We start from the raw sequence: 27222 nt of genomic DNA, 5'->3' as shown, positions 1-27222 counted from the left end.
ACCCATAAGGCCAATCAAACCTTTCCTCTAACTCACCCAAGTGGATCTCCTGGTCGTTCTTGAACCACACGACATCGGCGACAGGTTTGGCGTCCTCTACTCGACACTCCAGCGTGACTTCTTCTCCTTCGCTTACCTCGAGCAAACCCTCACGGCCTCTCCCGAGTAGCTCCACGGCTGCCGGTGCCACTGTAAAGGAGAAAAAAATCCCAAATATAAGACACGTAATCCAAGGAGGTGCAACAGAAGAATGGTAAGTAGGTGGTGAAAGTGACGGAAGAAATGCAAAAATGTCATGATATATTCCTATGAACCTGCTAATTCAGTAAATCCTACTGTGACAGGCATAATACCAGCTTGTCAACCTTAATGCGATTTTGTTTTTTTTAACCTTAACATGTACAAAGGTTAATTAATTACCACTTCCGAAGCGATGACTATTCAAAATATCGGGACAAATGTGTGTGTGTGTGTGTGTGTGTGTGTGTGTGTGTGTGTGTGTGTGTGTGTGTGTGTGTGTGTGTGTGTGTGTACGCACGTGTCCCTTCCAATATCACAAAATTTAATGTTCACCCTAAAATATGAAGTTCATGCTCGCAATCATTCACGGATCGAAAAAAAAAAAAGGTACATTGATGAATTTTTTAAGCTTTAAATGGCAATCACTGGAATCTGACCAAGCGATTCCATAAATCTTCAAAAAATGAAAACCAGTTTATAATTAGAAGTGGGATAATTACGGCAATCTTTTGATGAGGCACGATAAACCGTCCCTGTAGAGTTTTCATCAATGAATACCGGTTACTTTTTTCTTACCTTTACCGATATTCCAATTAACTCCGAAATTAATCAAGAGTTATTTCCCCATCAATCAGCACTACGATTTCTACATGCTAAATTGTTCCTCAATAAACCTCAACAATTCAACACAACAAGTAACCGAAATGTTTTTTCCACCTCACACTGATAAAAAAATGATAAAAGGTTTGCAGAATTTCCTGCTCCACGGCTGTGCATGGAGCCTTTATTCCCTGCAGATTCATTATCATGATTGACAAAAACAACAACAGACTCGACACCAAAGGCAGGCAGGGCCCAAAGGGCACGCCGAAACACACAAACGCACACACACACACACACACACACACACACACACACACACACACACACACACACACACACACACACACGTATCCTCCGGTTTCCTTCCCTTCCTTTCTCCAACTAGTCTCTACCGCCTCTACCGTTGCAGCTATAGTCACTGCCACCGCTGCAGCCGCCGTCTTTTCACTATAGCAGTTGAACACGTGTCTCGAACCCCCGACGCGACGTAAAGGTAGTCACAAAAGATGCTGACATCAAGAGGGTGGAACTGCTCAGGAATCTCGAAGCGTTGCATTTACTGTTGTGACGCAGTGAATTGCGATGCGGCCCCACCAGCCTTTTGTTTTCATCTAATTTTCCAAAATGTTGTTCAAATCACGTACTTCTTTGCTATACAAGTGCATGTTTTACGATTATTTCCCAAAGCATTCTGATTTATATTGATTATTGAATGGAGAAAAACAGGTCGTAAGTGTGGTAAATTTCGTTAACTACTGACAACACTCAAGGAAAAAATATGGTGTTCTATTGATCCAACGATGACTCATCTTATTCACCTATCCTCCATTCCTCTCACCACCAGCTTCTCCCCACATTAATTCACCCTCCTCAGACCAGTCACCACCTCGTCTTTTCCTCTCTTCTCTTTCTCCCAATATCCTACTCTTCCTTCCTTTATTCTTGCACCCTCTTCTTCTCTTCGAATGCCTTGGTCCTTTCTTCTTTCCGTCTCCTATGCACGAAGCTTATGTTTTCGCTCTGGCTTAACAGAAACAAAAGAACCAGAGAACCCGAGCCTCACCGCACCTTCCAGATGGCTTCTCGCACAAGCAATAGTCATCACCTAAAGAGCAGCGAGACAAAAGTTCTCTAATTAATGGCGAGTGGAAGTCTGGGAAAAATTCCAGAGTGCCGTATCAAAGGTCCACTGCGTGTGCAGTGGACTGTGCATATAAGAGATTATTCCTTTTAGGGGAGAGGCCTTTCTGCTCCTTCAGCGTGCCTGGGTGTGTATTAAGCTTTGTTGTGTGTGTGTGTGTGTGTGTGTGTGTGTGTGTGTGTGTGTGTGTGTGTGTGTGTGTGTATTTAGAGGAAGATGTACCACTGCGAACACTTCAATCTTACTTAGTCGGCCGAGTATGTCTATCATTTATTCAGTATTAAGGAGAGCCGGGCGCCTACTCCTGTCCCAATGGAAGATGTCTCATGGGAGGGAAGGAACGCCTTCAGTAGACCACCTGGGTAGCATCGACACAGTCTTGATATAATTGTTTTGGTAATGAGATCAACTGAGAGTGGAGACTTCCCCGGATAATAGAATTGGTTTCGGGGCGGATGGTGGTGAAGGAAGAAGGGTTTGGGAAGGGATGGGGTACGGAAGGGGGAGGGACAGAATAGTGATGGTTGGGACTGAGAGGGAAGGAAGGAGAGAATGGAGGAAGAGGGGGAGGGGGTGGGAACAAAGGTGATGGCGGTGTGAGATGAGAACGTGTCCTTCCTCTGCGTGTGTGGAGCAGAGGAGGTTTACTCATTCCCTTGAAAGGCTGGTCCTCTTTGACAAGAAAATTAAATGGATACATAAGGTCAGCACACGTCTGGCACACATTGTGTCCATCATACTTTTGATGTATGATTCTGTTCATACAATAACTTGTCTGATTGGAGCGGCAGGAGTTAACTTTCCCTCTGTTCCATGTTTCATATAGAAATTTTAATGGGCTGTTTTGTACCGTCCTCGTTATGAATAAAATCTCTGCAAAGAACACCACTTTTACAGAAACGTGTCCATTACAGCCTCCTTTCACATCCAGTAGTGCCAGTTAGAAGGGAAACATCTTTTTTACCATCTCTTCTTATTATTTCAGTCAGACTTCTGGCGGAAGAGACGCGTGAAGGACGGACGCCAACCTCCACTACATCCAGACAACTTCCCTTTCATGCTCGGAGTCTTTTTTCCGTGTGTCTGACGCCCAAGTTTCACCATCGTATAAAAAAAAACTTCCCTCTTCAAAATCGATATGTGGATGGATTCAATAAAACACTACTTTTAACTTGACTTCAGTAGAAAGAAAACGCGATTTCATGATTTGGCAGCAATAAAAATATGAACCTAACATTATGAAACTGGAAGACTAAAGAAAAAAATATCTTTATATATATATATATATATATATATATATATATATATATATATATATATATATATTTTTTTTTTTTTTTTTTTCAAAGTATTTTCAAGGAGTTCAGCATCTCCCCACAACGGAGAGCCCAATGTAAAACGCCAAAGCAAGACCGTTGTTTATCACAACTTTCTTCTCCATTTCTCATAGAATGTGATGAATAAAAAGGAAAAGAAAAGAAGAATTCAGGCATGCATGCATTATTCTAAGAAAATACTCTCTCTCTCTCTCTCTCTCTCTCTCTCTCTCTTCATTGACAGATTTTATGTGGTTCCGCCAGTCATACACGCGCACACCTATAGTACCTACCCCGCGCAACATCCATTCAACCACTCCCACAACCTACTTGTCGCCACAAATACATATTTCAACATTTTTTTTCATTTCCTCTTATTCCTTAACCATTAAGTTCCTTAAGTCCCAAAACACTCTGCTAGCTAACTTTTGCTTGAAGCTATTTTCTTTTGTGTAAGTTTGCGAAGATACCTTGAACGGAAGTAATTTTGCTTGTGCTGTGGGAGGAGAGGGGATGGGAAAAGGGGTCGCAATTTCATGTATAAGTTGACCGACCTCCAGAATGTACAAACGTACTCTATACATTTTCCTCTTTCATGTTAAAGTATATCACGGTATGTCAAAGAAAAAAAAAGTTAACCTTACCAAGCTTTTATCTGATAACGAAAGTAAACGCTAGCGTACACTGTCCTATCACCCACTCTCTTTCTATTATTCATCAATGATCTCCTAAATCTGACTCAATGCCCTATCCACTCCTATGCTGATGATACCACCCTGCATTATTCAACAGCGTTCAACAGACGCCCAACCCAACAACAATTAAATGACTCAAGGCGAGATGCTATAGGACGCCTAACTTCTGATCTTTCACTTGTTTCTGATTGGGGCAGAGAAAACCTGGTTTTGTTCAATGCCTCAAAAACTCAATTTCTACAACTATCTACTCGACATAACCTTCCAGACAACTATCCTCTCTTCTTCAATAACACTCAACTTCCCTCTCCTCTACATTAAACACACTCGGTCTATCCTTCACTAAAAATCTAAACTGGAAATTTCACATCTCTACTCTTGCTAAATCAGCTTCCAAGAAGTTAGGTGTCCTATGGCGTCTTCGTCCATTTTCTCTCCCTCCCAGCTGCTTGCTCTGTACAAGGGCCTTATCCGCCCGTGTATGGAGTATGGCTCTCATGTCTGGGGGATCCACACACAGCTTTACTAAACAAGGTGGAATCTAAAGCTTTTCGTCTTATCAACTCTTCTCCTCTAACTGACTGTCTTGATTCTTTAAGTCACCGCCGCAATGTTGCATCTTTATCTGTCTTCTACCGCTGTTTTCATGCTGTCTGCTCTTCTGAACTTGCTAACTGCATGCCTTCCCCTCCTGCGGCCTCGCTGCACAAGACTCTCTACTTCTTCTCATCCCTATTCTGTCCATCTTCCTAATGCAAGAGTTAACCAGTATCTTCACTCCTTCATTCCCTACACTGGTAAACTCTGGAACTCTCTACCTGTGTCTGTATTTCCACCTGCCTATGACTTAAACTCTTTCAAAAGAGGAGTGTCAAGACACCTCTTACGTTAACTGGACCCTCCTTTTAGATTTTTTTGGTTTTTCTCTTTCTACTTTCATCTTAACAGGGCCTGGCAACCAGCGGGATTTTTTTTTTTCCAACACTTTGTTTGCCCTTGGCCAGTGCCCTTGTAATGTAAAAAAAAAAACACACACACACACACACACACACACACACACACACACACACACACACACTATAGTAGACCACAACAACCATAACCCTGCCGTCCATAGTACACAGTTGCCTTCTTACCGTTACCAAAACATCGGATCCTAATCACAACGACAAACACAGTCCCTGACACACAGCCGTCAGAGAGTGGGAAGGCAGGCCGACACAATCAATAGACTCACTCCAGGGCTCGTATTCTCAAACACTTCTGCGCTTCACCTTCCCTATTTCAAAGGCTATAACTAAATTTACACTAGTTTTTTAAGGTGTTTTTACGGTTCTAGAGACAGTGACACGATTTCTACATTATCAACTGGAGAAACACTCGTGAAAACGCCGCTAATCATCTCTGTGGCCTTGAAAATTAGTTGTGGTGAGAGAGCAAAGTGTTTCTGAATACGGACCCAGAACCTCACTCCAGGCACTCCTCTCATTCCTTCACATCCCTTTGTAGTGACATAAAGAAAAGAAAAGTAAGAAAAAAATAAATGAAAAATTCGTAATAGGATATACCTAGCGTTGTTATGAATTATTTATGTCCCCGTGCACCCCTAAAAAAAAATCGAAAGAAAAATGAAAAGAATGAAAGTATAACGCCATTAACGGAGTTTTTACTGCAGTGGAAAAAAATAAAATATATATATATTCTTTACGCTTTGCGGCGTAGATCCTTTCCTCTTCTGGTTTTTCTTCACTTTGGGCGAGGTATATATTACAATAAGGGAACTAAAATGAGAAACATTATGACGAATATTATGATGAAATCTGATACCAAAAACATGTTTGAGTATATATTTTCTACTGCGTTTTTCCCCTTCAGTAATCTGATGCTACAATATTATTCCATTTCCTTTTTACCTATATTATTTTTTACCTTCCTACGCTCTCTGGCACCATCTGAGAGAGAGAGAGAGAGAGAGAGAGAGAGAGAGAGAGAGAGAGAGAGAGAGAGAGAGAGAGAGAGAGAGAGAGAGAGAGAGAGAGAGAGAGAGAGAGAGAGAGAGAGAGAGAGAGAGAGGAATGGAGGTAAGAAGGAAAAGAGAATATAGAAAAGTGAGATATAGGATGGGGAGCAATAATGGTGAAAAAAAGAACAATGGATTTTCAGACTCAGTGGCTGGAAGAGAGAGAGAGAGAGAGAGAGAGAGAGAGAGAGAGAGAGAGAGAGAGAGAGAGAGAGAGAGAGAGAGAGAGAGAGAGAGAGAGAGAGAGATAAATGACAATACAAAAGTAAACTCTGAACATTAGGATGCACCACAAAAAACAAGCGAAAAAAAAAAAAAACTGACAGGGAGACGACAATCTATAGAAAAAAAAAAAAAACGAAAGGAAATGAATAACGGACAACACTATACAAATCACACGAGGGAGCTAATGAGGAGCAAAACTTTATATAATCACTTCACGTTTTAGTTGAACACAAACAAATCCAACCTTTCTCATTATTTCATTGTGTGCAAAACCGTGCTGCAATCAATACCACGATTACAAACACTACTTGCTAAAAGATTCCCTAATGTGTGTGTAAACGCGTGAAATGAAACAAGTACGTTAAGGGAGAACGCATATACATTTGTTCATGTTCAAGACAAGCATAAAATGAAGCTTTTCTCGGTGTAGTGTACGGAAAGCCAAACAAAGAGCGTCTTCCTCCTCCGCTGAATTGAAATAAAGAAAAATACCTGAGCACGCAGTCATTTTCCCTTGATTAAATCCTATTGTTTACCCTCCAGTCCAATTACAAGTCGAGGACCTCCCAGACGACCACCTCGAGAGATAAACGCAATAATGAGGCACCTGAATACGTACGTAGATGAATAAATGCAACGACTAGTATACAATTGCATTTACAGTTCCTTTTGCTGCTGCTACGATTACAACAACAACAACAACAACTACTACTACTACTACTAATGATAATGCTAATACTAATAATACTAATAATAATATTATTATTATTATTACTATTGCTGCTATTACTACTATCAAAACTACTACCACTATTACTAAAACAACAACAACTAATACCACTACTACTACTAATGCTAATACTACTACTATACTACTATTACTACTACTACCACCACTACTACTACTACTATTACTACTACTACTACTACTACTACTACCACTACTACTACTACTACTACTACAACTACTACTACTACTACTACTACTACAACTATTACTACTACTACTACTACTACTACTACTACTACTACTACTAGTACTACTGCTACTGCTGCTGCTACTACTACTACTACTACTACTACTACTACTGCTAGTATTACCTCCATTAGCAACATATCCAATTCGCTATTACCCTGATAAGAAGAAAAAAAACGCAAAAAAAAAAACAAAACAAAAAACAAAGCGCGATTCAATCCGTGCGAAAAGTTACATCTTTTCTTTCTAAAATCCCTGATGAATGGTACATGGTTCACCTGTAATCAACCTGTCCCAGTTACTCCCCTTGAAACATCTCCACAGGTACCATACACACACACACACACACACACACACACACACACACACACACACACACACACACACACACACACACACACACACACACACACACACACCCCACGCACAGTTCCTAATTAATCTTGTTTTTAATCTCTCAACTTCTTAGCCATGAATAAATTTGCTTCATTATTGGCAAGTTCCCGTGAAATTGATGTGAAAAAAAAGAGAGAGAGAGAGAGAGAGAGAGAGAGAGAGAGAGAGAGAGAGAGAGAGAGAGAGAGAGAGAGAGAGAGAGAGAGAGAGAGTAAATAAGTGAGGAAAATACATTTTGGTCTAGGTTAACAGTCTGATAAACATGTATGATCTACTACAGATATTTTGTATGTGCGCCTGTGCGTGAGTGTGTTTGTGTGCATGTGTGTGCCCTCGCCATCCAGCCTGCCACAGTCACAGCGTCGCAGCATCCATCAAGAGCCACCTTGTTTCCTCTCAGCCACACGTCCTCTTCTTTCCTCGTCCTTCCCTCCATCTGTTTCCTTCAAGTCTCCCGAAACATGTACTCACTCTTGTGTATGATCGTGGAGTTTGTTTTCTTTCCTATAAAACGTTAAATTTCAGTTTATTTCCTTCGCTATCATCAATAACCTGATATCACCAGGATTTTTTTTTCATATTTTCATTATCAAAACCATCAGACTGCTATCCACTTGTGCATCTTTGTCATTTTTTCTTCGTTTTCATTATCATCAACCTGGCATCAGTTTCCTCCATCCTTTATTCTTTAGCTTTCAAACTCTCTTCCCTGCCATTCCTACTACTAACATTTCCGGGCTGCTATCCATCATGATTTCTTTCACCAGCTCGTGGCGGACCTAACAACTCCCATCACTCATCTTCCTCCATCACCACACCTCCCCACATCTTATGACCTCACTCGCCATTCAGGAGCAAAGAACTTGCGCATGCGTTACTGAAGGACACACAAGTATCATTCCTCCGTTCAGTTGTATCTCTTCTTCTAACGTCATATCCAGTCCTCGTTTATTTCTGCGTAGAATGATTGAAAACTATTGCATTCGGTTTTGCATACGTCATTCCAACTTATTTCCATGACTGTCATGACGGTACACAACAACATCTCATTTTCCTCAATTTCTGAATAGGTATACTTTATATTGTCTGACTCTCCGACCAACGCCACTTCTCTGCATCCCCAATTTTGGACCAAAGGAACATAGCTATCAGTTTCTGTCAGAGGACCCAACGGAACATCACCATACGTTTTGCTGAATAAATTGATGGGATGTTTTGTGTCAGGGAACGTAGCCAAGAGACTTTGCCTCTTCTGCAGAGCTTCGATCTCATGTGTGTGTGTGTGTGTGTGTGTGTGTGTGTGTGTGTGTGTGTGTGTGTGTGTGTGTGTGTGTGTGTGTGTGTGTGTGTGTGTGTGTGTGTGTGTGTGTATTCTAATGCACAACTCCAACTGTGCTTGTTAGTGAAGTGAGTATTATGTGTGCTGGAAAAGTATGTGACCCATCTGGATGTAATACGTCGTTATATGAAGAGAAAAGATCATTGTTCACACACACACACACACACACACACACACACACACACACACACACACACACACACACACACACACACACACACACACACACACACACACACACACACACACACACACACACACACACACACACACACACACACACACACACACACACACACACACACACACCTTTGAGTTTGAGTTTTATCTTCAAAGAATCAGTGATTCAAACCATCTGTAGTTGAAACTTTTTTCAGGCCCTAATACTGCAAACACTTTCTCTAAATGTTGTAAACAGAAGTTCCCTAGAAACGGTTATCAAGTCATGTGTAACAGAAGAAGCCCACAACTTTAATATCAGCTCAGAGTGACAAGAAAAGGGAATATGGAGGAATGTAATGGTGCGAAGAGTATTTGTTTCTCGAAGATATCGGGGCACACTTCCGCCGCCGCTGGGGATATTTGTGTGGGGAAGGGGAGACTGTCCCCACTGCGTCATTTTCCTCATCTCGATACTCTTTTGTCACACATTCGTTCATGCCTTTCCTATACGCCTTTTCTGTTTGTGTGTTGTTCCCCTCTTTCTTTCACATTTTGCCTGTATCACACATACTCCTATTCCTATTCCATTTTCCTTGTTTTCTTCCTCTTCGTCATAAATTTGACTGTTGTCGATCTCCTCGTTCTTCCTCCTTAAACATCACATAAATCTTTTCCCATTTATTTTTTTAGCATGATCCTCTTTTTTTCTTCATTCTCTTTGGAGTCTTAATATCCTGTATTCTAATGCTCTTTTCTTTTCTTCCTCTTCCTTTTTTAACAGGTTCTCTTCATCCTTTTGCCTCGTGCGGTGGATGTTGCTGCTGCTAGTCAGTTTATCTGATGCTCGAGCCTACCTCAGGTATTCAGACAACAGCACACAAGTGGAATAATCTGAACCGCAAGGAGGAGTGGAGGACGGTGGAAGCAAGGCAAGTGGAGAGAAACTGTGGGAGGGAATAGTCGGGAGAAGGTAATGGAAGGGAAGGAGGAAGCATGCAGGGTAGAATGCATCCTTGGATAGAGGATGGAATGTTATGAAGAGACATAGTAAGGGTGAGGGAAACATGGTGAGAAACTAATCAATGAAAAAGAAGAAAAAAAAAGATAAGGAGGACGGAAGAGGGTGACAGTGATGATGAGGAGAGAAAAATTATCGAGAAAGAGGATCGAGAACGCAAGCCACAAAATGAAGCTATGTACATGTGGTACTTTTAAAGCAATTGTATACATAGTCAACTTATAGTATCTTGCGTACTCACTCCACTAGTATGTCAGCACAGCTCTGGGGAAAGCCAAGTGATACTTTAACATATTAATTAAATGGACTGTGAGGCAACACTTCCCTAAGCCGTCTGTAAACTGCATATCCTGAGGTGTACTTACTTTCGTAATACTGTAGTGCATATGTGTCACTAGCTTTATTTATACAACACACACAACTGTACATTACTCTTTATCATCGGCAATATTTAGCAAGTTACTTTATTCATTTACACGCAAATTAAAATGTACAATACAGATACCAATTTTACTTTAATACCGCAGATTTTTTTTTCTTATTTTTTTTTTTTTTCGCTCCATGAATCTGTAGAGGTGGAGATATTCCAGAACAAGTGAACCATTGTGTGTGGAGGTTCCGTTCGCCAAAGTGTTCTGCTGAAATAATGCATTAATACTACAAAACGTGCCAAGGGAGACTGAAGCTTCATTCGGCTAAACCAACATTGCAGGCCAAAGTCCAATCAGCCCCTCAGCCAATATCCAAAGTAACATCCAGCAAAGTGGAAGCGCACTGCAGCGGCTTGTACTGTAAACACGACTCTCGCCAAAAAATAAGACAAATGACGTATAACATTTATTAAGCCTCGCTTTTTTTGTATCGAAAAGAGGTTAATGTCGAACAACAATAGCTAATTAGGTGTTCGTTTAAAATTTCCGTGAAGTCATTAGGTAAAATATGTACGTACTATTAACTGGCTTGATCTAATATGAGTTTTCTTTTATCACGGGATCACAGGCTCGCCGCCCGATCCATTCAGTGCAGCATAATCCACATCATCCGTGTTTCACTATCAGACTACTGATTTGCGACTGTCAACGGAAGAGTAATGCTAAATTCTTCACGAGTAGTAATGGAGGGACTGAAGCGCATTTCAGAAGGTAACAGAAATACAAGGAAAAGATTTGGTCGACGCTGAATAAGAATGTATATCGTTGAAAACAATGAAATAGATTTATTTCCTCCCTTCCTATACTACTTATAAAGTATTCTATTTACAATCCATAACAAATTATTACATGTCATGAAGTTTTTATAAAATGTAAGAAAAAGGGGGGAAACTATATTCATAAAAGGTGATAACACGAATAAAGTACATAGATACTTAGTTACTTCAAGGAGACTAACAAGTGAATTGAAGGATTAATAACTAGAATATGTAGTGAACCATATGAAGCGAAGATTAAAGTAGTGACAACCACAGTGGTGAGGGTGAGGACGAGAAGGGCGTTAGATGAATGGACAAAGGCGCCACCATAAGAATTCAACGTCACCAAATGTCAGTCTTTTCCCACGAAGTTATTGCCATTAATGTCATGAACTTTGCTGCTTTCTGTCAAGGTTAATGTGTCCCGCGTGGGGCTTGTGACCCGTGTCCATAACTTGCTTCATAAACCTCTTCTACTGATTAAGAAAGAGGTCATATTTAATTTTTCATATCAGAACGACAATGACTAGCTTTATTTGATTTTATATATCTGGCAATAATAATAAAAACAACAAAAGCATCTGTAACAGTGGTTTATGGAAGACAACAGCGAATGAAGAACAGAACAAGGTAATAGATCCATGCAAGGAATAGTTTGATGATATCTGTATAACTCTAAACACAAAAAAGTGAGGTATTTTAATAGTGCTGCATTCCCTGACACGCTAGAAGGAAAAGACTCTAACCGAGCCAGGAAAATGGATACAAAAGCTCGACTTGCCTGTACTCGAGAACACAACCTGCAGGAGACACTTGCTGACGTGCCATTTGTTCGCCTCCAATGGTTATTCTCTTCATGGCAACGAAAGCAAGACATTGTTGAACGTCTTGCACTGCCTCCCGTCCGCCCCTCGCTACTTGGTGAGGGATTTCGCATTTTGTAATGTTTTTTAGCTATAGTTACGTCAGTGCGAGATTAACCATCCAAACGAAAGGAGACTCGAAGCTATATGCAACATGAAAATAAATTAATGATCTAATGAACGATTGTATGGCTAACGCTCCGGATTTAATTATCGCCATAACTAGCAAAGAAAGAGAGAGGGCCTGGGTGAATGATCTCCCTGCTCCCTAATCAGTCTTTCTATAATGTACATAAATCGGGATAATTTTAGCACGGGAACAATATCATTATTTCGAGCAGGCTGTTGGGGATGCTGCGAGGCACCTTGTCGGGAGGGAAGGGCGGCACCATTCCTCGTCTGGGGCTCAGGTGTCACTCAGTGGTATTTGGGTCAGTCTCTCCCGGAGCCTCAACTTAGAAAAAAACTACTGCCATTATCCCCATTTTCTTCTTTCACATGAACATAATTCCTTCTTTTTTTAATAAAGGTTATCTTTGCTTCACTACAGGTATTGTACCTGTTCTGCAGCATAAACATCTTTCTGGTGAGTGAATTGCTTTCCAGGTATGGGCATCTTTCACGCTCCGAGTGCATGGGCACTGCTACCAGCTTGAGTGGATTTGCGAGAGTCATTTCATAGGGCACACTCCTCTTGCCCTCTCGTTACATGACTTTCCTTTTGTGTCTGATACAATTCCTCTTGGCTGCTGCTCTATTACGGCCGCGTCACCGTCAGGTTTAAATTTTACCAGTGAACCCTTTCGACCTACTCCTGTTTTATTTTTTCCCTCTTCTTCTTCTCCCTTCTGCTCGGTTTAATTTGAGGCGCTCGCTCAACCCGGGCCAGTATTCCCCCTGATGGCTTTAATCTAGATCTGTTTTACTCCCATTCCGCCTTTTATCCTCGCTGGCTTGAAATCTCACAGAATGATAATCCGCTCTAAATCCTCGTTCCAGGCAGCCATTATTAAGCATCTTTCCCACGGATTAATGCCACTATGAAGCTAATTCTCAGACAGATAGTATTATTGGGTGAAGCTCCGCTGTTCCGAACATTCCTCGCCCCTTCACACGTGTTCCCTTAAATACCGGGATCCTATTACCCATCTCTTTTAACCAAATTGCATTCCACGTCTGCCTCGCCACGCCCGGAATTACTGTGATATTTTTGAAGGAGTGAAATTCCTATTTTTACACCTCCTTTCGCCGTCCGTCAAGCCCTGTGGAGGCAGTGGGCGGACGTGCATCATAAACTCGCAGGTCAGAGTTGCCGGATAAAGAAATGTACGTGGAGGTTTTAAAGTTACTTCAATTAAGTTCCCTCACTCCGTGGTTTAGGTAAACGAGCGTACCATTTCCTACTTCATTTCTATCTTATTACGTTTCACAGTGATGATTCATCAACGTGTTTAACTTCTCATTCGAACTACCTTTGATAATTTTGTCGGCTCAACACTTATCTCTTCCACTAACATTCTCCTCGGCCTTCGCAATAATGACATTAGCAACAACGTCATGTCATCTTTTCTTGATATCCATCGTGATTACCCTCAACACTATCACCATCATAGCTACCGTTCACCATTCACTCCTCTGCGAAGACCAACCAGTGACCTCAAACGTGGGACAACTTGCCTAAGCACACTGCTGACACACACTTCGTCGAGACTCGCTGAAACAAAAGGATCGACGCCAATTAAGGAAGAAATCTATTTACAGTGCCACACAAACCTTCTACTCGTAAAACGCACAGGAAATTTCTCTCCTCTGCCATTGTGAGTCACGCGTTTCCTTCTTGCTTTCCTCTTTGTCATCCTTCCCTCTTCTGTATTTCTTGATCACATATTCTATTTCGTCTAGCCCTTTACTGTTTCTAACATATGTTCCTTCTCCTCCCTACGTACCCTGAACTCATAATTCCCTTCTTCATTTTCTATTCATTTCCTCATGTCGATGTACGTTATTGCCACCTACTTCTACTCTTCCTTACAAGCTTTTCTCCTCTTCCAAGTCATCTTTCAATTTCTACTGAAAATCATCTTTCTCCTCGTCATCGCAGCAACTCCACTCGCTACCTGATGTCAATCCCATCTGCCATCTCTCTCTTCAAACTTGACACTGCAACAAAAGGCTCCAATTCGCGCCATATTTTCAATCAACTTTTTCCTCTCACTCTCCCGGTACGTGCACTAAATATCAATGTGACTATATAAAATAAAACATTGTAATCAATTAGCCTTTCCAAACGTAAAAAAAAGGAAAAAGAAAAAAAAAAGTGTACTGGTTAAAAAAAGAAAAAAAAAGAGACATGCATGAATTGTATGTGCCAAATGTAATAAATGAATCCTATTTTTGTCCATTTTAAAGCAAAGTTACCAGGTGACCGATTACATTTGATTTAGTTTCATTAGTCTGATTGTCTGCCTGTCTTTCTGTCTGTCTGTCTACCTGTCAGTTTATCTACTCACTTATTAGTCTCTCTCTCTCTCTCTCTCTCTCTCTCTCTCTCTCTCTCTCTCTCTGATTTTTCTTTATCCTCTTTGTTCAGTGTGTCTGACTTTTACGACGAAAGAAAGAAAGTAAAATGTACACGGCAACGAAAGGAAAATAATTCTTGAAACTTTTTTTTTTCCTGGAATAAGAAAAATGGGTTCTCCACGATGCCGAGTTTAGCTTCTGGAAAAGAAAGAAAGGAGGAAGAGGAGGAGGAGGAGGAGGAGGAGGAGGAGGAGGAGGAGGAGGAGGAGGAGGAGGAGGAGGAGGAGGAGGAGGAGGAGGAAAAAGAGGTGGAGGAAAAAAAGAGGAAGAAAACGAGACTGAAAATGAGAAGTCACAAAACCAGGTATAATGATAATGACGATGCATATGATGATGGCGATGAAGATGGCAAACAAAACAGAAAAAAAAAGAAAAAATGAAGATGAAGACGAAAAAGAAGAAAAAAAATATATAGAAATAAAAAAAAAAGGAAGAGGAAAAGATGAAGATAAAACTTAGAAAATATTACTTAATTTTTCCAGTGGAAATTTTGGGTCAAGGAGGAAAAGGAGGAAGAAGAGGAGGAGGAGGAGGAGGAGGAGGAGGAGGAGGAGGAGGAGGAGGAGGAGGAGGAGGAGGAGGAGGAGGAGGATGGAAAGCGAACATCCTCAGAGTTAATTAATTGCTTGTGGAATGTTCAGGCAGGAATTCGGCGTGAAAGAAAGAGAAAAGGTGTGAGAGAGAGAGAGAGAGAGAGAGAGAGAGAGAGAGAGAGAGAGAGAGAGAGAGAGAGAGAGAGAGAGAGGATTAAAAAGAAAAAAAATTAAAGCAAGCGTGAATTCAGTTGAGTCCAGGAGCAGCAGAGCGGCCAGAAAGGTAATACTGTCTGAGTTATGCGGAAGATAATATTCAATGTAGCAAATGTTCCGAGATTACCGAGCCGTACAAGGTTGGAAGAATGCCAGGGAAATATTTGCTTAATATTCGAAGCAGAGTGTGGTAGTTTGGCGGTGGCGGCGCGGCGGCGGGTTAGTCTTGGAACATCTTGGTGAGAAGTAGCGGGAGAATGAACAGAAAGAGAGTGAGAAGAAATATAAAGAGCAAAGAAGAATATATGATTGACTGGCAAAAAAGAGACAGCTGAGGCTAAAAGTTACATAATATATTTTTTTCTATTGTTTTTGCGATGTATTTTATTTCTGATGTCATTCATATCTAAATTCCTTATACATGGTCTCATCACAAAGTTCAAGAGTTAGATAAAACACTGTAATCGTAGAGACAAATAGGATATAAAAAAAAATACTGTAAGACTAACAAGTGACTTATTACAATTAGATTAGTAGTAACCTATCGAAAACTGAAAGAAATAACCACAAGAACAAATACACAAATATATAAAGTACAAAGCACATTTCGTGGGATAGTTTTCATGAAAGGAGCTCATTTATTTTACATCATCTTCACATTCCACCTTCATATTTTCTGCTTTGTGATCAACTTCATGATACTCTCTTAGGGTTTCTTTCTCGTCCAAATCCTACTAACGTCTCCTTTCCTCTCCTTCCCTTCACCCTGCACCCTCTGGAGCCACTGCGATCCTCTGCTATTCCCTTGCGGATCGGTTGATCTGTTAGGGCTGTATAAGATACCATCGATCAAATTTGGCTCTTCTATGATCCTCTTGATGAAAGGATACCCCTTTCCTCTTCTCCCCACCTATCTTCAATATTATCATTCTCCTCCACTTCCTCTTTCTTCATTTCTTTATCCGTCTCCCCTTCCTTCTCCTCTCCTTCTTCTCATCCTTCAGCTCTTGTTTTTTTCTTTCCTTCCTTTCTTTTACTTTTGTGTGTCTCCTCAAACTCCTTGCACGTCTTCTCCTTTTCTATCGATCTCCATTTTTTGGAAGGGAAGAAGGGAGTGTTTCCCTCCACTCCTACACTGCTTCATCATTCCGTCGACGTGGCTCCTTCTGTCAACCCTCTCCTCTTTCAATTATTCTTTTCCCGCCTTCCTTTTCATCCAGCACAACGTTACGGTCTACTTATCATACTCCACTATCCGATATTACTCTCTCTGTTTGACCTCGTCTTCTCTTTTGTGCATGATTTTTTTTTTTCGTCATTTGGAGAATGGCAAGAGAGATGGATTTCTCAAAAATATGGTCCATCTGGAGAGATTGAAAGCTGGAGATACGTAGGAAAAAAAGAAACTGAAAGGAGGAAACATGTTGAGAGAGAGAGAGAGAGAGAGAGAGAGAGAGAGAGAGAGAGAGAGAGAGAGAGAGAGAGAGAGAGAGAGAGAGAGAGAGAGAGAGAGAGAGAGAGAGAGATAAAGTACATCGGATGGAATGACTGAAGGCACAATGTTTTATAAAATAAAGTAAAACCTTAACTAAAATAAAGGAGAAAATCTGAAAAAAAAAATCAGTCACAACATTGAAAAAAGAAAGAAACATTTTTTTTTTTTACTTAGGGAAGCTAGCATGTAGCATTTACGAACACACTGAAATAATAACAGATTGCACCACACACACAAAGACACACGCACTCACACACTACACATGACAGATGACGGGTGGACACGAGAGTTTCATCATCACAGAACAATAGTTACAGCACCACCTTTATCCCGCTTTTGTAATAAAAACTCATTGATAAAAGTAAATACCACCTTTTGCTTTCAAGCTAACTCGGTGTACAAAGCCAACCACTCTCTTGCATTTCATGTTTGGGACTAGTTGGCAATATTGATGGAAGAGATAGTCGTCATATCTAAGTAGTGTGTGTGTGTGTGTGTGTGTGTGTGTGTGTGTGTGTGTGTGTGTGTGTGTGTGTGTGTGTGTGTGTGTGTGTGTGTGTGTGATGAACAGTAATGTTTTCTTTAAGCTAAGTATTGAAATTAGAATTCAAGGAGAGTAAAAAATTGCAAGCTAGTGACTGTGTAAGAACCGGAGACCACACGGTGATTGAATGTTTCCTACAAATAACAAAACACAAAAGCAATGGAAAGAAAAGTAACAATCTGTGCGATGGCATCTCCTAATCATGAGGTGTCTTGTCCTAAGAGTTCAACTAACATGTCAATGATCCTAGAGTATACGTGTCGTTTTCTGAGGAGTTTAAAAAGTGTCAAGGTATTTAGTGTTCTAAGTGTGGAGAGTTGTCTTTTAGAGGAAAAATAGAAGACTGCCTAAAGAGTGAGGGAAAAATGGGCCAGTCTTACGAGCAAACGGTAAAAGGGGAATGTCTTACGAACGAGGAGTAAAAATGAGGTTCTCTTAAAGCAGAGAGTAAAGTGTCCCTACGCGTGCAGAGGCGATGTCCTAAGAGTGATGGGGAAACGTCGGCACACGGGTAGGGGGACATGGGGTCACAGCATCGCCTCATGCATCATTAACTCTCGCCTGCCCCACCAGATAAGGTATCAATCGCCTCGACGGTACCAGGGTAAACACGATCATCCATCATCCGGCACCCCGCCCACTCACCCACCCACCCACCTGCCTGCCAGCCCACTCACTATCCACTACGCACTCATTAATCCACGTGGCATGTTCCCTCACCTGTCTCCATGCCCCATGTCTCCCTCTGTGCGCCAATCAAATTGGTCTGCCCTTCTAACTACCGCCCACGAATTTAGACTTGACAGGTTATCGGATGATGGCTCAGAGGCGTGGAAAATGCACGTAACCCTGCCACACTAAAAAGCGTTTTGGTATTGAATTGGAAAAGTTCCAATTAAAAGTAAATGACAGCGTCGCCGGACAGGATGATGGGCGAAGCATTCATGAGGGAAATAAGTCACCAAGAGACGGGAAACATTAACTTTCTCGTCGCCAGCATACGACAGCGTTACAACTACCTGCAGCGACAACACCGGGAGAAACCTTTGAGGATAGTAAGATTACAGGCACCTTGAAGATTCTGTCAAGCTTCCCTGCGAGATAAGTGGGGTGTCCTCTCCCAGGCCCCTCCCAGCTAACACACAGGTAGGACTAGGTAAATAACACCTCACCTTTACCACGCCCCGACACCATCAAACAATGGTGGCGTGTTGGGCAAAATGGTGTCGCAGTGTCAGTTCTGTTTTTAAAGGTGATGTGTGGCCGCAGTTAAGTGGTGAGGGAGAGAAGAGATGCCTACATGCCTATGGCAACCAACCACGGGTGTCAATAAGGGACCTCTCTCAAAGTGTACAGAAGTTTATTTTTCATTTTTAATCATGTTATTTTTTCTTTCTCTTTGGCTGCCTATACACTGATGCCTTGATAATGTATAGAGCAAATATACAAGATATCTCAAGAGCAAACAGTGATATTCATTGCATTACTTATCTATTTCTCATTGTTGCCCTTAAAAAATGTAGGAATAATAGCCTCTATCATTTATCCACCACGTATTAATTGCTCACCAGATAACGAGGAAAGACACAGTGTAATTAGCAGGATGGAAAAATAGCCAATGCGTTATTGCCATTGGGGCTCGTCCGTGCCGCATGCAGAAAGGAGAGCGGAAGGGAAAGCAAAGAAGGAAAGAGAAGGAAAATATACATAGTACTCCACACTTACAAGTTTCCCACACTTACAAGAGTGAGAACGCTTGAGAACACGTGCAAGCACACACACACACACACACACACACACACACACACACACACACACACACACACACACACCATACGTTTGTCTGCGCTAAATTTTGTAGAGACAAGATGGGAAGGTGCCACAAGAAAGGATATATGGAGAATACACTGTAAACAACTAGTAATTAAGTGATCCATTAAGAGCTCAGTTGTAAACCAATTCATATCAAAGACAAAACAATGCGTAAGGGCAACACAATAGTTTTTCATGCTGATGATGACGATGATGATAATGATGTTTATAATAATGATGATGATAACAATAATAATAATAATAATAATAATAATAATAATAATAATAATAATAATAATAATAATAGAAATAATAATGATAATAATAATAATAACAGCAACATAAATAGTGATAATAGTACTAGAAATAAGATTAATAATAATACCAAAAAAATAAATGATGAAAAGAATAATAAAATGCTAATGATAATTAAAACAATAATGATAATAATAGAAAAAAATAATAATAATAATAATAATAATAATAATAATAATAATAATAATAATAATAATAATAACAACATTAATAATAATAATAATAATAATAAAAATAATAATAACAATAAAATAATAATAATAATAATAATAATAATAATAATAATAATAATAATAATAATAATAATAATAATAATAATAATAATAATAACAATAATAATAATGATAATAATAATGATCATAATAATAATAATAATAATAATAATAATAATAATAATAATAATAATAATAAAAATAATATAAGACTAGGAGGAAAAGTTATCGAATTTTCTCACTTCCCTTTTCCCTTTCCCTTAGAACTAAGTGACCAGTCAACACCAATCTTTTTCCCCTTTCTCTTCCCCTCCCATCATTTTTATATAAAACTTTTTGGCAAAACTCCCACACCCACAGCACTAAAATTTCACTCCACCATCACTGTAAATGCATCAAAACGACTCCATAGCCCTTTCCACATCCATCACCACCACCACCGCCACTACTACCATCACTAGCTCACTATAACTACTCCTACTATTACTACTACTACCATTACTACTACCACAACTACTACTACTACTACTACTACTACTACTACTACTACTACTATTACTACTACAATTTCCATACTCTTCACAGGCCATATCTTCTTTCTTCTGACACAAAAAATCCTACTAATGCTATCTATCAATTCTAGGCTTTGATGTATTATCTTCTAGATTTTATTACATCTGCTACTACTACTACTACTACTACTACTACTACTACTACTACTACTACTACTATTGCTATTCCTACTACTACTACTACTATGTGTTATTTTTAGCTTTTACTACAACAACTACTTCTGCTACTACTACTACTACTACTACTACTACTACTACCTAATGCTGCTGCTACTACTGCTACTGCTACTGCTGCTACTGCTGCTACTACTGCTGCTGCTACTGCTACTACTGCTGCTACTGCTACTACTACTACTACTACTGCTACTGTTGTTATTATTGGTGGTGGTAGTAGTAGTAGCAGCAGCAGCAGCAGCAGCAGCAGCAGTGCAGCAGCAGCAGCAGCAGCAGCAGCTGCAGTAGTAGTAGTAGTAGTAGTAGTAGTAGCAGTAGTAGCAGCTTTGCCGTTGCTGCTGCTGTTGCAGCAACTCTCCTCTCTCTCTCTCTCTCTCTCTCTCTCTCTCTCTCTCTCTCTCTCTCTCTCTCTCTCTCTCTCTCTCTCTCTCTCTCCCCGTCTCTCTCCCCCTCTCTCTCCCTCTCCCTCTCCCTCTCCCTCCCTTTCTCCATTTAGGTGAATTAATTTATGAAATTTTTGAAATATCATTAAGAGCTTCAATATGATATGACATCCAATGTTTGGTTTAGCGTCCTCATATTATTAAGACATGATTGCTTATAAGTCTTCAGGGCATCAATATCTGATTCTTACTTTTCATCAGTCTTCCGTTTTCAAGTCGAGATGTGAAGGTGACGTGCTCTGATCGGAGGAAGAGATCACAGCGGCGCCTCTTAGTAATACCTTCCAGCCGGTGTTGAAAGCTTCCCGGGACGCACTTCACCTCGTATCACACTCGTGGCTGCCCCGACTTTACTTTACCCTTGAATTAAAGAGACGAAGTTTGGTGATCCCAGAGTGTCTCGCGAGGTCTCGAATTTAACCCGACAAGCAGATGAAAGCCGTGGAGAGTCGCTGCAGTATTTGAATTTAAAAATAAACCTGCACATTTCTGTTTAATATTATCGTTAAAAAATAAATAGAACATCAGAGTGAAACAATATGACACTCTAAGAACATGTATAAAACAAGGAAACTCACAGTGTGTTATATATCTATTGTTGGCAGCCATATAAAAAAGGGATCTGGCTTAGGGCAGAATTTGCGATGACTGGTGGCATGGGAACTTCGCAGCGTGATGAATCTTGGGAGGAAGATGTATGCAGATGGTGCGTCGAAAGGTGAGGAAAGAGAAAGTCAAGGTCGATGGAAGACTCTCTTATACGGAACAGAGGCGAAATGTGAGGTACAGAAGAGAGATGGATGGATGTGGAGAGGCTGCAGAAAAATTGGAGTCAGGTTGAGTGGCGTGGAATAAAGAACCTAATAAAGTAAGGGAAGTTAAGTGAGAAAGAAAAAAAAAGAGAATGGTACGAGTACCACTGACAGCAAAAGAGAGAGAGAGAGAGAGAGAGAGAGAGAGAGAGAGAGAGAGAGAGAGAGAGAGAGAGAGAGAGAGAGAGAGAGAGAGAGAGAGAGAGAGAGAGAGAGAGAGAGAGAGAGAGAGAATTAATATGAGGAGATATTATGGGAAAAAGAAAGAAGGCGTCTCGGGAAAGGAGAATGAAAAACGACAAACCCACAAAGGAGACAAAAGAGAAGGAGATAAGAGAGCACGGACGTGAGAGAGAAGACTGAGAAGGAGCAGGGAGGTGAAGGAAGCAAGGCAAAACCGGATGTGAGGGGAGGGAGAGAGGGAGGCCAGGCGAGAGGGGTTGAGAGGTGGGAGAAAGGCGAACACGAAGGCCATGGAGGGCTGAGGGGAACTGATGAAAAAAAAAAATGAAAAAAAACGAGCAGGAAGAGCGGCGTGTTGTTAGGCATCGGGAAAGGGGGACGAGTTTTGAGATGCCACCAATCTAACATGACACAAAGTAAAAGACGAAATTCTAGATCTAAAAAAAAATCATATTGAAAGTTAAATGCACTCTCTCAACTTGGTGGAGAAAATTTCATTATTGAACTTAAACTGTTATTTTTGCAGTCTTTCAAAAATTTACAATGTTTTGTAAGTTACTTATTTCTGTAGAATTTTCCCGTGATGAATTTACGTTTTTTCGTTCAAATTCATAATGGAGAAGGTTATTAGAGTGGAAAGATTAGGAGGAGGAGGAGGAGGAGGAGGAGGAGGAGGAGGAGGAGGAGGAGGAGGAGGAGGAGGAGGACGAGGAGGAAGAGGGAGGGTGGGATACCGTATAGGGAAAATAAATAAGGGGTTCTGAAAAGAGGTCAAAACAGGGAAGTGAAATTAATGGATTGGAAAGTAATTTGTCAGTAAAACCGGCACAGAAGATATATATATATATATATATATATATATATATATATATATATATATATATATATATATATATATATATATATATATAATATTTAAGAAAAGTAGCAGAATCTTACTGGATAATAATAATCATGGTAACAAAAAACAGGAACAAAAATAGCAACAAGAACAACAACAAGAAAAACAACAATAATAACACCAACAAAAGATGATAAAAACAATAATAACACCAACAAAAGATGATAACAACAATAATAACACCAACAAAAGATGATAACAATAAGTACAAAACACCATTTCTTTATACATACACTAATAAAGATATTAATAAAAAAAACAACGAAAATAGTGACTAAGCAATAACAATAATCGTAACTTTAAGGGGGAAGCCGTAAAAAACGCAATTATGAGAGGGAGAAAATTCCTCTTTTTTCCTCTACTATCCCTCCCGCCCAGGTCCTCTTATCGCCTGCCTCCTCTTCCTCTCCCTTCTCCGACAATATCCTCACCAGTCTTCCACCACACTTACAGTACTTCTTAGGGCCGCACCAGCACTTTTCCCTTTCTCCCTAATTACTGCGACCCTAAGCCTCTGAAAGTGCAATTTGGCGAGGGGGGAAATGAGGAGATTGCAAATATGGGAAGCTGAATGGAGGAACGTTGCGGGGCAAGACGGAGGCGAAGTGCGTCCACCCCACTTGCCTGGTGTAACACGTCCGTAATGGTAACGCTGCCAGTGCTATTTGTGGGGACCGAATGTCGCCTCTGTTCCTCTACGTTATCTCGGCCAGGAAGCTGAGACAAAGACAGCGACAGAGAGTTATGGGTGTATATATGTGTTATTATACCTACTTTGTGTGTGTGTGTGTGTGTGTGTGTGTGTGTGTGTGTGTGTGTGTGTGTGTGTGTGTGTGTGTGTGTGTGTGTGTGTGTGTGTGTGTGGACGCTATAAACTAGTAACCATTCTTTGTATACATAATGATACCGTCACTCCATAAACTTCGCAACCGCTGACCCGTCTGAGAAAGAAAGAGGAGACATGACAAGGCCCTGAATAACCCAAAGGAAAATAGATCCTCCTCTTCCTCCTCTTCGTCTTCTTCCACGTTCCTTACGAGGCCGCCAACTTGCAACACGCGCCCACCACGCAGCCGATCGTACTCTGGCCGGGAGGAAATCTGCTAATTAAGTCTTTATCTTCACCGATACTGACGCCGCCTCTCTTCTGAATTTCACAAAACTTTTCTCATTTCGGGCGGCACGAAGAACCTTAGGGAGGAGGAGAGGAGGAGGAGGAGGAGGAGGAGGAGGAGGAGGAGGAGGAGGAGGAGGAGGAGGAGGAGGAGGAGGAGGAGGAGGGGTGAGAGATGAAGGCTGAATCTCGTGTCTCTCCTCCTCCTCCTACTCCTCCTCCTCCTCCTCCCCATCGCTTTTCTGGCCTTCGTCTCCTAAGATGTACATTTAATTTTCCATTCTTGGTGTTCACCCGGAATTGATATATGACAAAAAAAAAATGCAGTTTGGTATTTTTATTATTATTTGTTTCCATTGTCTTCGAACTGGAAAAACTACATTGCAGTCTCTCTCTCTCTCTCTCTCTCTCTCTCTCTCTCTCTCTCTCTCTCTCTCTCTCCAGTAAGTGGCGTCCAGGATAAGAACGACCAAAAGGACTCACAAAAACGAAAGACTCAGTCCAAAATGTGAAATTTTCGACTGCAAGAACTGCCACTCATTTTCACCTCGCGAGAAATTTAGTACAAGCGTGGCAGTTCTGGACAGAAAGGCCATCTAGAGGCAAGGACTGTGTGTGTGTGTGTGTGTGTGTGTGTGTGTGTGTGTGTGTGTGTGTGTGTGTGTGAGAGAGAGAGAGAGAGAGAGAGAGAGAGAGAGAGAGAGAGAGAGAGAGAGAGAGAGAGAGAGAGAGAGAGAGAGAGAGAGAGAAGGTGGGGGGTAAGGGTGGCTCCTGGGCTAATGACGCTGGCCACACCACACACTCTCGCTCTGGTAATGAGCACCGTAAATAACTTTCTCCAGATGTCTTTTACTTTCTTTTCCGTCTTGCTTTTTCTCGTGTTTTGTCGCACTTCTTTCCGTCCTCTCTCTTATCGGCAGCAGCAGGACATTTTTTTCTTCTCCTTTGCACCTACGTAGGTATGCAAGTGGAAAGGCTTTTGCATTTTTCAAACCTTCCTTGAATTTTCTATGCCGTAATATATTTTGTATCAAAGATAGATCCTAGAATCTTACTGTTATATTTCTTTCGATAAACGTTTTAGAAGGAAACATAACTGAACTCTTACGGTGTCTGTTGATAATAAAAAAATTCAACACTATTTGAATCCATTTCATAACCATTTTTAAACCAAATATGACAACAAAAATTTAAGTTATTTTTTGTTAGATGCAATAAAAAGCAATACAGTCAGTAAAAAAGAGAAAGTTCATTTGCTCTCATGGCATGGAGGCAACGAGGATGTGATTGTGAATTATTACCACACTGATGAACGAGAGGCCCAGGGAGAGGGAGGACGAGGAACGAGCAGTACAGAGGAAGTGAATATGTAGATCATGTAGTTACCAATATCCGAATCTCTATTGGTTCCTCCTCTTTTCTTTCCCGTTTTCGTTGTTCACTTTCAGCATACCCAGACCTAGCCGCTGAAATCTACCAAAATTATTTACCTTTATCTTGGACACTCAATTTTTTTCCCGTCGGGTTTATCATGTTTATTGGTTGCATCTTCCCTAATTTCATTCTCTAACTTTATCGCTACTCATGCACCTAAGTCTCTTCTTGTCTCATTCTTCACTTTCATATATGTTCTTTTCCTCCTTTACATATATTACTTTTCCTTTTCTCAAATAATTATGCTTCCTTTCTCCATGCTTTTATTATTTACTGATATATATATATATATATATATATATATATATATATATATATATATATATATATATATATATATATATACTTATATTTCATACCTTATTTATCATCGTAAATGCATCTATTTATCATATTTTTTTCTCTCTTCTTTATCTTCTGTTCATTGTTCTCAGCGATAGTTTTAAATTTCATGCATAAAACGTGTTCCGTGCAGCAAGTCAGTGTGGGTAGAGCCGACCTAGTTCATCCTTTGTCTTGCTCGCCACAGCCACCGCTATTGTATTAATTCACTACCCCAGTTCACTATCAAATGCTACGATCATCTCTTCCATTAATATACGTTCTCTAAAGCTAGAAAGAGCAGAGAGAGAGAGAGAGAGAGAGAGAGAGAGAGAGAGAGAGAGAGAGAGAGAGAGAGAGAAAATATATTTATAGGCTACAATACGATTCTATACCTGAAACGTGTGGTTTTCATGCACGTATACACGCGCGCGCGTACGCACACACACACACACACACACACACACACACACACACACACACACATATATATATATATATATATATATATATATATATATATATATATATATATATATATATATATATATACACACACACACACACACACACACACACACACACACACACACACTCACACACTGCCACATACCTATCACGTCGACAACTTTCGATGCTCTCGGTTCAAAGGCGGCTCATGCTAAACGTTGAATCTCGGAATCACTGGGAAAAATGCACGTCGAGGTTTTCTCACGTATAATGCAACGAACCTCATTCAAATCACGCATCAGGGAGCAAGCTTCTTTCTTTCAAATTTCATGCAGAATACTCTTAACACATAAAGATGGAAAGAGAGAGCAGCATTTATCTTGCTTTTACTGGACCCACATCGTTATGTATCTATGAGTTATTCGAAGTCTAAATATAGTATCGTTACGAAACCTAAATATAATATGCTAGTCATTAGATATACTTACTTTCCAAAAATTTTATTTTAACCTCAGCCAGCGAAACGTTATCCTCCATAATCTCTGTTTAATGGAGATTGTGGCCGAGCTGCAGAGGCTTAACAAAAGAATAACACTGGAAGGGCCTCCACGAAAACAAAAAACATCTTTGTGAAATTTAAATAACAGGAATAAACACTGATTAAAAGGAAAAAAAAAAAAATAAAATAAAATATATATATATATATATATATATATATATATATATATATATATATATATATATATATATATATATATATATATAGAAGCAAAAATGTCGTTTATATTAACTATAACGCCAAGAAAACATAAAAATCTGAAAACATCGTTCGCTATTGACATAATTCCCTGTCATAGTTTGCATGATAATGTAACGATCCCACCCATAGATAAGTGACTACACACGCCCTCGCTGACTGTTTCCCAAA

At 40.3% G+C, this 27222-nt stretch overlaps 1 protein-coding gene across 1 annotated transcript in view; it reads right to left on the bottom strand.

Annotated features, from left to right (window-relative positions):
- LOC123506073 (nephrin-like) overlaps positions 1-27222 on the bottom strand; it is a 222053-nt gene that overhangs the window by 89323 nt on the left and 105508 nt on the right. Inside the window, 1 exon segment of the mRNA XM_045257930.1 lies at positions 37-189. Within this exon segment, the coding sequence (XP_045113865.1) occupies positions 37-189 (153 nt within the window).

Source organism: Portunus trituberculatus, chromosome 19 (genome assembly GCF_017591435.1).
Source record: "Portunus trituberculatus isolate SZX2019 chromosome 19, ASM1759143v1, whole genome shotgun sequence".
Lineage (NCBI taxonomy): Eukaryota > Metazoa > Arthropoda > Malacostraca > Decapoda > Portunidae > Portunus > Portunus trituberculatus.
This window is presented reverse-complemented; position numbering and strand designations above follow the sequence as displayed.